General features: G+C 38.6%; 1 protein-coding gene across 3 annotated transcripts in view; it reads right to left on the bottom strand.

The window, feature by feature from the left end:
- MARK1 (microtubule affinity regulating kinase 1) overlaps window positions 1–15,321 on the bottom strand; it is a 97,284-nt gene that overhangs the window by 10,413 nt on the left and 71,550 nt on the right. For 2 of the 3 annotated variants that reach the window (XM_074351639.1, XM_074351638.1), the window contains exons 8-16: window positions 14,537–14,773; window positions 14,330–14,449; window positions 8,509–8,608; window positions 7,354–7,466; window positions 4,433–4,586; window positions 3,939–4,132; window positions 2,242–2,342; window positions 1,480–1,644; window positions 299–550 (exon numbers count right to left, since the gene is read on the bottom strand). In XM_074351639.1, coding sequence (XP_074207740.1) covers window positions 299–550; window positions 1,480–1,644; window positions 2,242–2,342; window positions 3,939–4,132; window positions 4,433–4,586; window positions 7,354–7,466; window positions 8,509–8,608; window positions 14,330–14,449; window positions 14,537–14,773 — 1,436 coding nt within the window. Of the gene's footprint in view, window positions 1–298; window positions 551–1,479; window positions 1,645–2,241; window positions 2,343–3,938; window positions 4,133–4,432; window positions 4,587–7,353; window positions 7,467–8,508; window positions 8,609–14,329; window positions 14,450–14,536; window positions 14,774–15,321 lie in introns of those variants that run through there. The other variant, XM_074351640.1, reaches the window with a different exon arrangement.

Genomic DNA, 15,321 nt, shown 5'->3' with positions numbered 1-15,321 from the left:
TCTTTGTTAAAACACACATTTTTGATGTCAGGTTTTGTTTTTTCCGCCCTATTTTTATAGAATTTTTAGATTCTCATTTTGTTCATTTTTTCCCCCTGTCTCTTTCTTAAGGGAAAAGGCTTTACGTCTTCCTTGATTTTTTTTCCTTCAATCTTTTGTAAAAGATCAGCTCTACTGAAATCTCATAAAACCATTCTGGAAAATCACTGCACAGATTAAAGAAAACAACAAAAACAAAAAACAAATATCCGTCATAATTCCTAGAGGAAACGGAACGCCGCAGTACACTGGTACTGACCTGCGAACGAACTTGGACGTTATTTTGCTGATTATGCCGGTGGACGTGCCCCTCCGGGCGTGCGCAAAGGCGCCCGGCTCGTGGGAAGGGGAGGCGGGCGGCCCGTTGTAGGCGGCGCTGCGGCGCTCCCGGAGCTGCTCGCCGTGGAAGGTGCTGCGGCTGGAGCTGCCCCGCGGGAAGCGCGTGCGGTCCGGGGTGGCGGCGCTGATGCTGTGCGCGGACGGGGACGCAGCCGGCACGCGCTGGGTTGTGCTGTTGGGACACGTGGAAACGTGCTCTTCAGAATCAGGACAGAGAAAGCTTTCCCTCTGGCTAAAATCCAGAAGGAAATGAACAGCTACGGCTACTTTTAGTCGACCGTGTTCTGTCGGGACAGTAGAGATGTGGTGCTTGCAGAGGGATACAATTTCAGGTTCAAACTAGATGCCTCTATAAAAATGTAATTACTAGAGATTAAGAAATCCCTGAAACGGGGATACAAAGCTAATACTCTTCAATATCAGCAATGCCTGGCAAGGGGCCCTGCATACAATTTTTTCTTTTTTACTATTTTCTTAAGCCATTCAGTAATGTGGAATATGAATTTTATTATCAAAAAGCCTTTATCTAGGCTTCAGTGACAGTGAATGCTGTAACACCCATATAATCAACAAATCTAACTATCAAACATGTTCCTGAATTTGAGAAGTCTTAACATACAGAAATACCAGAAAAATAGTCATTTAACTTTATACCAGAAAGGGCTCTTCGAGACCATCCGTGTCACTGGTAGGAAAACTAAAAATACAGTTTCATTAAGACTAAGTGATGCTGGAGCCAGGAAGATGACCCAGGTTTCCACCTCCAGTTTCGTGGGGGGTTTTTTGGTTTGTTTTTAAATCATAAAACCTCAGTTACCTAAATGATAAATTAGGCAACAACCCTTCACTTTACAGATGGATTTAATGGAGAATCCACAAAGAAAATTCCCCCAGAAGATGATTTAAGTTATAAGCAACCTTCCCGAAAACAGCTGGGGGATGCAGTGAGCTTATGTAATAATTCAGCTTTACCTCTGCCGCAGACACTGAATCTTTTCATAACAACTCATAATGTGATGGCTATCATGTGTTTTTATACAGTGCTGTATTTTTTTTTAAACTCTTAGCAACAAACAAAATGAAATGCAGCCAGCACGTTACCCGGGCCTGTAAGCTTCGGCGCTGTCTTTAATGGTGGGCAGTGTAACTTTAATAGGGTGACCAGAAGCAGACATGGACTTCTGGTGGCGCGGCCGCGCTGACGGGACGGCAGAAATCACGGCAGGGCCTGCAGAGGATATGCTACTCGCCGACATCTCCGTGAGGCTTGACATGAAACAGTTGAGAAGACCGTGGAAATGTAAAACAGAAGAAAAACTATAGTTTATTAAAATTTAAGACCTCGGTTTTTTCAAAGTCTGAATTGACTGATACCTTTTATGACTGAAACACTTAAATCAACATTAGTGGCATTATTAGTGACTGACAAACCAACATTCTTGTTAAAGTGTACAGGGTGAATTTATCACCACCTTCCATGGAAAAGCCCTCATTATTTAGATATAACGATGACCTGAATTGCGGGGGGTGGCGGGAAGGAAGAAGGTAAAAAGGAAGCAGCAGGTATATATAAGAGTCAGATTCAAATTATGAAGATCAGATTAGGGCAGTACAATAGGCTTTTTGCTAGAGGGAATTAGTTACTATCAGATTTTACTCAGACAATTGCAGGTTAAGAGACTTACCTCCTGCTTCCTCTAAATATTTTCCTATCGTTCCCTTCTGGCACAGAGATGCCTTAGTAAGAATGGTTGCTGCAATCGAACTAGCCATTTTGCGCTTCCTCTCTTGACCCACTCAGCTACGGGAGTTTTACCAAGAGCACTAACGCGAAGCCACGACAAAGGCACTCTGACGTTTTACCTGCTGTCTTTTCCATTCTGCAATGCTGTGTATCGATCTGTGGTCCTCTCACAGACATACGTATTCCTTCTTGCCATGCTACCCCCAGGATACACATTGTTCTTTAAGAAGGAAAAAAAAAATTCTAGCTGCAGTTGTGGAAAGTCAAACAAATGAATTTAAGCTGCAAATAACTCTGAAAGAATACGTGGTAGAATTTTAATTTATCAGAATCTAATATTAACAAGCTCCACCTCCCACCTCTCTCTTGCAAGAATGAAGGGCGAAGCCCAGCAAGGCCCTCACTGTTTCTCAGTTTATTGTCCTACAGCAGCAGCGAGCAGTTGTTTGGAAGCAACAGAAAAGCTGGGTTTTATTCACATCTTTGTAAGCTGGTGATGGGGAGAAGGCCAGGAGTGGTTCAGGAAGCTTGAGGGGTGCTATGCACGAGAGATACCCCCACACTAAACACCATCATGTCCTGAACTCATGTTTGCCTACCACTACAGCGGTCCCTTGGGATCCACTGGGCATTGGTTGCAGGAGCGCCTGCTTCTGTGGACGCTCAAGTCTCTTATATAAAATGACCGAGTACAGTTGGCCCTCAGTGTCTGCGGGTCCCATGCCCACAGATTCAACTAGCTGCGGATCGAAAGGAGGGGCCGACCGTACTGATTTCTTAAATTTCTATCTTCCCTTCCAAGGCATACACTTTTTCCTTTAATTTCTATCCCAATCCTCACTTCCTGGATATTGTCCAGAATTTTGGTTCTAAATTTTCATTACTTTTTTCTTTTTTTTGTATATGTTACCACATACATACTTTACTAAGTTAGTTGATTGTTTTCAACTTCCATATACCTCACAGCAAAATTCTAGATTTATGTCTCTTCCTATAAGAATACGTCCTCAAGCAGGACAGTGTTTTCAAATGGGTCCCTGTATCATGACTCAGACACTCTATTCAGAAGAGTATGTTTGTCACACCTTGACATTTCAATGACAACTTGGTTGGAAATAAAATTCTGGGTTCAATGGGCTTTTCTTTTGATACGTTAAAAAATACATATTTTTATCCATTTATCTTCCTGCATTCATATTACTGCTGAGAAATCTGATGTCAGTCTTTTACTGTTATTATTTCTTCAAATATTTCCTTGCCTTCATTTTGCCCCTTTTCCTTTCTAAACTCCTATTCCCTAAATGTCACCAATTCTGTGTCTCCCCTTTGTATACCTTGGTTTTCTTTTATATTTTCGCTTTACTCTTTCCTGCTGCCTTAAGGGGGATGTCTCTATCTGTCTTCTAGCTCCCATTATGTCATTTCTACAGTTAGCTGTTCTAAGTGAATAATGTGAGCTAACTTTATAAATTATTACTGTAGTCTGCCTTCACTCAAGTTTACTTGTAAACAAAATTAAATGCACTAATATAATGTAATATTAGGTACATATTACAAACATGCAAAATGAGGCAGGAATGTTTAATGTATCATTTGGTGGTAAGGTTAAATGTTATTTTAAGAATTCATATTTTCTGTTCTTAAACTGCACTTATGAGAAGCTTGGCCCCCCATTTTTTTTTTTTTTTGCATGTTCTTTAAATGCATGATTCACTTTAAAATTTTGAAACTGAAAAGATAAAGCTTAAAGCACTTAAAAAAAATTCTGACAACAGATAACTACAGCGTATTGCACTACAGCTGAATGTTGACTCACACTTGGAATGGTTGAAGACTTCTTCCTTTCCGGCCCCACCAGGGGGCTTGCGGTCATCTCGCTTTTTGATCCAACCGTCGTGCTCCCGAGTTTACGCACCACATCTTTGTCCCACTCCTCTTTCTGCTCACTCTCCACGCTGTTGGCCTGAGGCCTTTTGGTGTATGATACGGCAGGCGGAATGGATGGACCGGCTGTAATGTGAAAACAAACATTAGTAGATGAAAAACAACTGACATATTTTCTTCTCACCAACAAAAACTGTATTTGAAATATCTTTATTTGCATATTTTATACGCTGAAGTAAGATTGAACTGATTAGAAAAATTAGGTCAGCCCCTAAAAATAGGATTATAGTTATTATTCAGGAAGATAAATCTGTGATAATTGGCAGTGACACAAGAACATAAAGATGTGAATGTACAGTGCTTAAAAGAAACCCAAGTTTGGGTAGACCCGGTCTGTCTTTCCACTTATTTGGACGTTTCCCCCACCATGATCACTAAAGCGCCGCTGCTTCTGATTGGCTGAGATGCTTCGCTGGACCTTCAGGTGAGCAGGGGACTGCAGAGTGCTGTTGTTCAAGTCACTGCTGGGCCGGGACCGCTGACACAGGCTTCCACTGGACAATGATTCACCACCTTCAAACTATAAGAAGACAGACCACCAAACTTTTAAAACTTTTGGTTTAAAACCAAAAAAGTTCATAGAAACAATATGCACTCTTGATTATCTAATTTATTCCAAGTCATATAAGGAGTAATCAGAACTTAAAAAAAAAAAGTTTGGAGACAGAACTGCAAGTTGGCAAACAGGAGGGGAGAGAACTGGATAGAACATCCTTCCACAAGTAGGTGCCATCTTCTGTTCCCTTGTACAAATGGCTTTGGGTCCTTAGTCAAAACACCAAGTAACAACTACCAATTATTAGATGGTTATTATTAAATACCAGGTGCTATGCATGCTAAACTCTATATATATGTTACTCTCTTTAACCATTACAACAAACCTGTGATCTACCAACCTACACCTTATAGATGGAAAAAACTGCAGCTAAGAGATTCAAGAGACATCTCTGGGATTCAAACTCAGGCCCAGCTGGGATTCAAACTCAGGCCCAGCTGGGATTCAAATTGTGGAGAAAGTCTAAAATTTTAACTTTATACACACACAGACACACACATTTTTTGTTTTGATTTGCTTTCTCCACCACATTTACAGAACAAAATTTGATTTCTTGGCCCTGCTCAACAACTTGCATCAACTTAGAACTAAGCGTGGTAAACTGGGGACTGGTACCCTGTCCCTCTCTCTGTCACACAACAGTTGTTTGCGGCCAGCAATCTTCGGACTGAATCACTGGCATTCCAACGGGGAATCGAATCTGTGTGTAAAGCCGCTAATGACAAAGAGCGGAGTCATACTGATGATGAGCATTTTAACAGATAAGAGCTAACACAGGGCACCGAGTAATGTGCCTGCAACTGTTCTGAAGACTGGAGAGGTATTAATTCATTTAAGTCCTCTCAATGACCTTGAGAGGTAGCTACTATTATCACCCTCATTTTATAGAACAGGACACTGAGGCAAAGAGAGAATAAGTAAATTGCATAACTTAAGTACATATAACTGCATCATAATTAAGTTAAGTCACAGAGCTGAGGAGTGGCTGTGCTGGGGTGGGGATTTACACCCAGCGAGCCTGGCTCTGAAGTTCAGGCTCTTCCTACTTAACAGTAGTCTCGTTAGTTTATAATACAATCCAAACTTCATTTTAATTTATGCATGGGCTAAGTTGTGTGCCTGCTAAATTAGTGCTTCCTTTATATTTAAATTAACAGAAAAACTAAAGATCTTAGGAATGAAATTTGAAATCAAAGTAGAAACAGTTGGAAGACTTTAGAAATAACCATTTGTACTATTTCTCACTTCTTAAAATTCTCTTGGCTTGGCTTCTTTTGACACCACTTTCCCAGCTCTTAGTGTCTCTACTGAAGATCCTCTCCCCACTATAATAACAGTACCTACCTGGCAGGGATGCTGAGAGGACTAGATGAATTAATACACTGAAAGTCCCTATGTTCCTGGCACATTACTGTGCACCCCTCTGATGACGACTCTCAAATCTATTAATACTATTCAGCTGTTCCCCTTCAGCTCCAGATCTTATATTCAAATGTCTACTCAATGGCTCCATCCAACAGGAATCTCAAATTCAACCACCCCAAACTGAACAAACCTCCTATCTTCCCCCTGATATTCACTCTTTTCCTACCTTGGCAAATACATCTTACAAAACCAGCCACCTATGCTAGAAATTTGAGTCTCTTATGCCTCATTTCCAACAGGTTATCAAATACTGTTAATTCTACCTGTTACATGTCTTGGCCTGCTGTGGGCGCCTGTCCTCTTCTATGTCCCAGAGTGTCCTGTACATCCCCCTAATCAGAGCATAGACCACACTGTGGATGGCTTCTCTCCCCTCCAGAGTGAGGGCTCCTTGAGACTACAGACCTTCTAATCTTTCTACTCACAGTACTTAGCATAGTTTCTGGTACAGAGTAGGTTCAGTAAATGCCAGCTGAGTGTACTGCTTCACTAACAGTTACTATCTAATTATAAATAATTTCAGCCGATTCTATAAAATGCCTCCCACAGATGTCTAATTTTCAACCAACTGTCAATGCTCTGGGATGTTCTTAACTCTCAATTTCTACCTTTATATCTGCTGTCCTAAAGGATCATTTGCTTTTCATTGTTCAATCACCACTGACTTCCTGACTCTCTCCTATTACAGACTGCACACGGCTTTGAGAATCCCCAACTAAAAGTATCAAAACACTTGACACTCTATAAGGCAGAATATCAGCAAACAACCTTTTCCTGGGTTCCCATATTTTGTTTTAAATGCTGTCACTTCCTTTTGTTTCACAGTTACTATCTTTTCTGCACAACTAGAATAACCATACTACCTTTGGCAGGGCTGTTGCATTTGGATGCTCAAGTCTGGGGGATGCCATTATCAAAGACCTGACTGTGAATGACGCCTCTTAGAGCTAAGCAAGGCACGAGGCCTGTTCTTTCATAACAGAACCTCTTTTGCTATTTGGAAATAAGATCGGTTCATAACTCAGCATCTTGTGGAAGGGGACGATGTAGTTCAGTGGTAGAACATGAGCTTAGCACACATGAGGTCCTGGGTTCAATCCCTAGTACCTCCATTAAAAAATAATAATAATAAAAATTTTTTTTAATTCTTAGTATCTCGAATTTTGAATTCTAATAAATAAGAATGTTTGGGTCTTTATATTATTTTTGATATCATATAGAATGTATTTACTGATATTATACCTATAATTAGCTGTCACTTAGCTCAATAATTAATTCACAATAATCTGAAAAGGTGAAAACTTACTTCAGGTGGTTTTCTACCTAGAAGAATGTAAGTAGCCATGACTTCATCGTATTTCTGATTTATTAAGGCGTCATTTATCTCATCTCGTGCAAAACCCATGGTGATCATGATGTCTAGAAATAAAAAACAAAAAAATGCAAATTTTCTGAAAATGGATTTTAGTAAACAAAGCAACAAAAATAGGCAAGTCTGTCAACATTCAGTATACAAACTAAATTCTGAAATTTTAAAGTGTAATTTTAATTACAAAAACTTCTGGATTATTAATATACACTGTATATTCACAGACACTGTATACCCATCCACAGTTTTTCATGCAGAAATTACCTGTATCATGAGTTAATACATTCATGGGCCTACCCCACTGCCTTGCACATTCTTGAGCTGAGCTCCTCTGTCCAGGTAGACACAGGCTCTGTCTGTCCGTGACACACACGAAATGCACAACACACCTCTCTCTTTCAACACACCCTCAGCTACTCATGGAGTGGTTTCTCTTCTCTCTTAACAAGTTCCACTTTCTGATCTGAAGGCAGGTTGATCCTTCTTTGGAAGGCCTGCATTCCAGAGTTCTTCTGATCAGATTCCTAACACCCTAGAACGCTCCTCCTTCGCCACTCTGCCCTCAAGCCAGAGAGAAGCACAGCTGAGATGACTCAGCTGTGAGTTTCTGACGGCTTTGGGGACGAAAAGAGAAGCAAGCAAAGAGCACAGGTTGGAAGGAGAGCGCTGACTGGGCAGGGGAGGAGGGACCCCGCTGAGAGGGTGGGGAACAAAGCGGGAGGTGGAGTGTCTCTCTTCTCACTCAGCACACATGCCTCTACATTTCTGGTTAAGACACATGCTGTGTTTTGCTGGTATTTATAGTCTGATCAGTGCTGATACTTAAATTCAGTCATTCCTCCTGTTAGGGATTGCTGAAAGAAAAGAATGAGGTTTGTCTACATTATTTTAATTTTTATATCACTGTTGACAACAACTGAATTAGAAGATAATATATGAGAACAAAATAAGGAACTTGAATTTTGTAATTGTAGTGTATATCTGGGAAAGAAAAGATAATGCAAGTATTTTTCAAATAAAAATTGCTCCCTATTTGGACTGAAGGACTCTGACTTTTAGCCTAGGGACAGCGCCTCTCATTTAAATACTCACCTATTCTCTTTGTGTCATTGAAATCTGGTTCAGGCTCAGCATATGGCTTTAGTTCTTCTTCTTCATGACCAACATTCATCCACCGATCTTTCATTATTTGCTAGGAAATAAACTCTACATTATGTTTGGCCAATCAGGACATTCAACCACTTATATCAGCTCTACTTTACTCAGTGTGAAATTCATTGGTTCAGTCAACAAGGAATCATGTGACACTTTCCAATAAAGCCACTGTTCCTACTTTGATTAGCAGGCCAACAGGAGATGTAAGTAAGACCTTGGGCCATATTCTGTATCTTAGGACAACTACAACTGTCATCCCACACACTCACCAAATGAATCGATTCAAAACATGCTACCTGCTGCCAATGCTCCTCTAGAAGAAGTATTTTCACATTTGAAAATTTTAACACAAAAACCTACTGATTTTAACCTCTGCTTCATACTTTTACATTTAAGATTATTGAAGAGATCTTTTTCTGGTCTTCTACCAAATATTTACCTGTGTCTTAATATCATCACTTAACTAACACATTAGGAAAGAAGAAGAGATCATAGAAACGGAAATCAGGGTTATCAGTGAAGACAGCTCAGAGCACATGGGAAAAGAAAATGGTCAAGAGTTAAGCCCACAATTAGGAATCAGTAAGAATCAGGGTGAAAACAGGGGATGGTGTGCATTACCAGAGTAAAGTTTAAGCTGAGGCTGTGAAACAACAGTCAGTCCTGGGCTGTTAAAAGGCCACCTAGAGGGGGCAGCCTATGGAATGAGGAAAATATCTGCAAACCATGTATCAGACAAGGGTTTATATCCAGAACATATAAAGAGCTCCTATGACTCAACAACAACAAAAACTGTCTGATTAAAAAATTGACAAAGGACTTGAATAGATATTTCTCCAAGGAATATATACAAATAGCCAATAAGTATATGATAAGATGCTCAGACTCACTAATCATAAGGGAAATCAAAACCACCGTGAGATACCACCTCCTATCTGTCAGGAGGGGCCACTGTCGAAAAAAATGAAAGTGACAAGTGTTGGTGAGAATGTGAAGAAACTGGACCTCTTGTGCACTGCTGGTATGACTATAAAATGGTGTTGCTGCTGCGGTAAACAGTATGAAGGTTCCTCAATAAAGTAAAAAGAGGACTACTATATGATCTGGCAATTCCACTTCTGGGTATATATCCAAAAGAACTGAAAACAGGATCTTGGAAAAAAAAAAAAAAGCTCTTTAGACGAGGATAAAGGCTGAGGGAAAGGAGTCAGTAGAAAGGAGCTGTGGATGGTACAGAAGAGAAAGCTTTACTGAAGGAGGAAGGTACTGAGAAAGCACATTTATGCTAAATCCAGCACAGGAAGGAATGGCGAAGTCTTGGACAAGAAAAAAGACACCTCTCCACTGCGACAGGGACGTACGGAGCTGGCTGGGGTTCAGACAGTAACATTACGAGTATGGTAGTAGTGGGGGGGAAGAACTCATGAATAGAAACCAGTGGGTTTCTATTTTCTCAGCAGAGCAAAAGATACGGACACTTCCCTAGAATGGTTTTCTCTATTTTCTCTACCTAAGTTCCCTTTTATCTGTTTTACAACTTCCACACAAAATCTGGGCTGCTTCTGTTACTCTTTCATGGTACTCTGACCTCTGCCTACAATTTAATGCAACTTGTCATTTTGTAATTATTCTGTGCTTACCAGTTAATTGTCTCTGCTATTAGACCATCAATCCAAATAAAGAATGACCCGTGTCTGATCTGCTCAGTATTGCATATCTAGCACTTAAATGTACCCGGCACTTAAATGCTCAAAGCATCATTTGTAGACTGAAAGAGTACAACCTCCTATCTGCGTTACTCATCTGCTCTTCCTCTGTGTTCCCGTGAACTCTGTTTACATCCTACAGTGGCAGTTATATCACATCCTACTTTATATTACAGCTCATGGTGTGTAGGTCCGTCTCCTTCACTATATTTAAAGTCCTTGAGGATAAAGACTGGGCCTTATACTGTCTTTCTCGGCACAAATGCTTGTTTGCTGCTTTTAAACAGGGCAGTGGTTTAAAATAAGGCTGGACAGAAGCCTTGGGTAAGATTAAATGCAGAGAAGAGATCAGCAACAAGACAGTTTAGGAAGCTGTTAAAATGCCCAGGAGAGAGACAACAGAGAACTGAGCTGAACATGAGGAAACAGAAGAAGGAAAACCTACAGAGGTACAATCTATAGTACGTGATGACAAAATTCATTTTGGGAATGAGGGAAGGATGAAATCCGAGAGGGTTCTGAGGATTTTAACTGAGGGGCCTGGTGGAACAAAGCAGCCATGAATTAAGTAAGAAATACAAGAGCAGGAAGAGATTTGGTAGTTGGAAGATAAACAATTAAAAGCAAAATAACAATAATCCAAAATTTCTGATATTTCTCAGTTCAACTGTGTTTATTTGGTGCTCATTTCATAACCATTATTATCTGTCCACATCATGGACAAACATGTATGTGGACAAAACCAATTTTTTCTGGAAAAAAAAAAAAAAAAGATCAAAGACGACAGAGAAAGGACAATAAGGAGCTTCGCTTGAGGCTCAGATTTTGAAAGGTAATAGTCTATCTTGGTTAAGGACTGGAAAATGAAAGCATATACAAAGAGGGGATAGCAGAAAAAATGTTTAGTTTCTTTCTAAAAAAAAAAATCCAGACACACCAAAATGCCAATAAATAGGAAAAAAAAACCCAGCATACAACATAAAACACAAATCCTTTCAACATTATATGTGATAGCGTCCTTTCCATTATGAGTGCAATTAGGAAGAGTTGACAGCATCCATAAACACAACCTGAAAAAACTGTACAACTGTTTAGATCTAGAAACAACTACAGGTCAGGTAAGTAGAATGTGAAATTAATTTCATTAATTTTATCTTCATGGAGGATGAGGTACATAACTTATAAGACCTTATGAAATACTTTAATGAAGTACACAGTCATATGTGAGAAGCAACAGGAAGATGTGTCAGTTAAATAAGTTTAATGAGACAATAAGCAGCAGATTACTTAAATCAAGATTCCTTATATCAAATTTCAATATTAGTGAATTAGATACTCAACTAACATGGAAAAAATACATTAAGTTCCATTTTTTTAAAATATGGGAATTAACAGGGAACTATTTCGTATCAAAATGTACAAAGCTAATACAAGTCTATGAGGCTGATTAACCAGACTCCTTTAGACAAGCAGTTAAGGAACACAGAGAGCTTAGACATGAAGAAGCACACAACCTATTCATTAAAAATATTGAGCATTATCTCTGATGAAAGAAATACAAATCAAAGCAATTATGACAGACTGTATTACTACCATAAGGGCATCAAATACTAGAAATTATTCTATCCAATAATACTCGAAACAAGCTGCGGAGAATAGGTACCTTCAAATGCCTTAGGTCACATACTATCTTTTGGCAATGACACATAGGACCTAGCAGACTATTTATACTGTTTGACCCCATAATTATGGTCTGGAGAATTTATCTCAGCACATATCCCAAAGTGCAAAAGTATATCTCATCATTTTTAGCAAAAACTACTCATATGTGCAACAAGCAGAGAAGAATTTAATAAACTTTTATTCATAATTCAAGGAGAACAATATTGCTACTGACAGGGAAGGTCACTCACGATAAAGCAAAAAGTATGTACTAAAAACATTTAAGTTAAAAAAAAAAAGAGAATGCGATATGACACGAAAGCATTTTTACTATATAAAAATTTGTTTATACTCTGAAAATTGGTGTTTTGAAAATAGTTGTTTTTATAGTCTATGGTTTTTTTGTTGTAAAGTTGATAATAAAGTTGGTATGAATAAATAAAAGTGAAGACTAGTAAATTTCATCATCGCTATTTCAAGGGGAGTTTCTTAAGATACGGTTTAAGAAATCTTTTTCTTTTTTCAGGAGCGTCAGGTTTCTCTGGAAAGTCATTTCTGGGACTCTGAAGCAAACCAGCTTTTGTATGGTAGTATCTGCAATATTATGATTGTATTTCCAATGGGGACTCATGGTTCTGTGGCTGGAAAACTTAGTTTTGACAAGCTGGAACAATAGATTCCAGACTATATTCGAATACATCAGGTTTAGCTTCTGATGAGCAAATGTTTTAATAATAATTTGGCTTTTAAATTCAACTCAGAGAATTCTAATACTTTGATCTTTCATATCTTAATGCTAAGGATAAAAGACTTAAATATTTGGCTACTATAAATTAATCATCATTAAGATACCAAGTACATCTTATCAATTGTCCATAGAGACTTGTAGCATCCATTCCTCCAAAATATCTTTTGAATGGTCTTTTTGTTCTGCTCGTTAGCTGGGCCAATGCCCCAAGTCTGAACATTTTATTAAGTGACAATCAGGTAAACTGGGCTCCAATGATAAAAGTGGGTCATAAAGCAGGATTAAGAGAGCCTCATGTTCCAATAAAATTTTAGAACTGATATGACAGTCAACAATTTTGACTTTTTAAATATTTCACATAATGTTCTACTAAAATGGTTGAAAGTGAATTTACAAAAGTAATAATATGAAAGCGGGCTTTTTTACTGCACAAGTTTCTCTGTTAAAACATTATTAACATATCCTCTTACCCTCAAAGGAAAAAAAATACCACAAAAATCATAGGAAGGAACTAATCACATTTAAACAAATAATAAAGTAAAAAAACCTGATAACTTATTCACCGATATAAAGCACTGAAAATATTTCCCAGTGGAAGTCACCATCCCTTAACTTCCATCAACACATATGGTATCTTTTAGTGAAAAGTACTTTGGAAATAAAATTACAAAGCCCAGACTAACCTGAGAGCTCTGTACACAGGGATGGCTCACTATAAGGCTGCCTCCTAACCAGCATGGAGTCCGTGCCAGAAGGCCCCATTGCTACACTAAAAAAGTACAGTTTAAATGAGGTTAATTCTCTGAATTTTCTACCCTCTCTATTAAGGCAAATAAATGAAGACAAAAAAGTATTAGCGAACAATACATGCTGAATCTCTGAAATTATCTTAGCACAGGCTAAAATATTCTTGAGAACAGATGGGCAAAATACTTAAGAAATAAGTTGTCCTGATTGCAGTGTCAGAAGGAAAAAAAGTTAGACATTTTGGTTATGTGAACCTCTGATGTTACAGGCTGTAACATACTTAACACTTTTATAATAGTGTCTGTCACTGTAAATAATCTCACACATGGAATGTATGTAGGCAACACAACAGTGTGTTCAGAAATGAAATACCTGTTTCCAATGTGTTCAACTTAAACATCTACAAGTTTTCTGTAACTCATGTTGAAAGGGTTCTATTAAGTTTTTTTACTATCAGATACTAATTTCAGATACAGACAGGAAGTACTCACTGGATTAGAATTTTCACTATCTTCTCTTATCCTTGAAATATTTGTACTTACTAAATACAAGGTTTCTGTATTGGACCAAGCAATTTCTGACACAAGCCAAGTTTTCCTCCTTCAGCTAAGTCAAATTTAACCCTATTTTGATGATGTTTTTAAATTTAACTGTAGGACAAAGAAGAAATAAGTCTTTAGAGAAATCTACTGTACAATTTTGAGTAGTGAAAGCATCACGACACTTTCTCTCGCTCTAAACAAAAGGCAAATTAGATGATTTGGCAATTTTCCTAAAAAAAAAAAACAAAAAAAACAAAAAACAACCCTGGGAAAAAAATTACTGAAAATGCTCTTCAGTTCCTCGAATGTTTTAATTGTTAAACTTTAGATCTGGAGTAGAAAGAATTACTTACTTCCAAGCTGCCTCTCTTTATTGGATTCAGCACTAATAACTTCTTCAGAAGGTTTTCACAGTCGGTGGACATATAGAAGGGAATACGGTACTTCCCTCGTAAGACCCGCTCCCGCAGTTCCTTACAAAGAAAAAGGAAGCGCTTACAACCGGCTTTGGAAATCATCGGGCTTGGGGAGAGGACATTCATCCGAAATTTGGCTGATACCTTTAAGTTCTGGCCATCGAAAGGCAACGAGCCACTGACTAGCGTGTAGAGGATGACGCCGAGGCTCCACACGTCCACTTCGGGCCCGTCGTACTTCTTGCCTTGGAAAAGCTCGGGAGCGGCATAGGGGGGGCTTCCGCAAAACGTGTCCAACTTGTTCCCGACTGTAAATTCATTACTAAAACCAAAGTCAGCAATTTTAATATTCATATCACCATCAAGGAGAAGGTTTTCAGCCTAAGAGGAAAATAATAAAAAGGACAATGTAAAGAGCCTACATAAAATAAAACGTTCATTGTAATTGCTTCAGATCTCAAACACGTATTTCTTGTCTCTCATTTTTAAGTCTAACACCAAATTCAGAAGCCCAGGAGAGTACTTCAGTGCACAGATGTTCAGAATTACATCTATATAAGACCGAATTTTAACACCATATAGGAAAGCTCTCATATGTGTGCATGTATATAACTGTTAAAGAAAGGTTATTTAAAAACAGTTTTCTTCCATAGGTTATTTTAAACTTTTTTTTTCCTCCATGTTGTAAGAAACATCCTGGAATTGACCTATTTTAAAGAATGTAAGTCAACATAACACTAATCCATCTTGGGCTTAAAGCAACAAATTTACCCAAATGTGCTCTGGTTTAACAGAGTATCATTGGTTGATGCAAGACTTGAGCGTACATCTAAACCAACTGCCAGTCAAGTTCTGTGACCACTGAATTCATCCTTCAAGCTCTCTTGAAGAATGCTTCCTCAACAAAGTTCTGTTCTTTCAGTAAAACA

This window comes from Camelus bactrianus, chromosome 23, assembly GCF_048773025.1.
Source record: "Camelus bactrianus isolate YW-2024 breed Bactrian camel chromosome 23, ASM4877302v1, whole genome shotgun sequence".
In the NCBI taxonomy this organism is placed as follows: Eukaryota; Metazoa; Chordata; class Mammalia; order Artiodactyla; family Camelidae; genus Camelus; species Camelus bactrianus.
The sequence above is the reverse complement of the archived record's forward strand: the minus strand, read 5'-3'. Positions and strand labels throughout refer to the sequence as shown.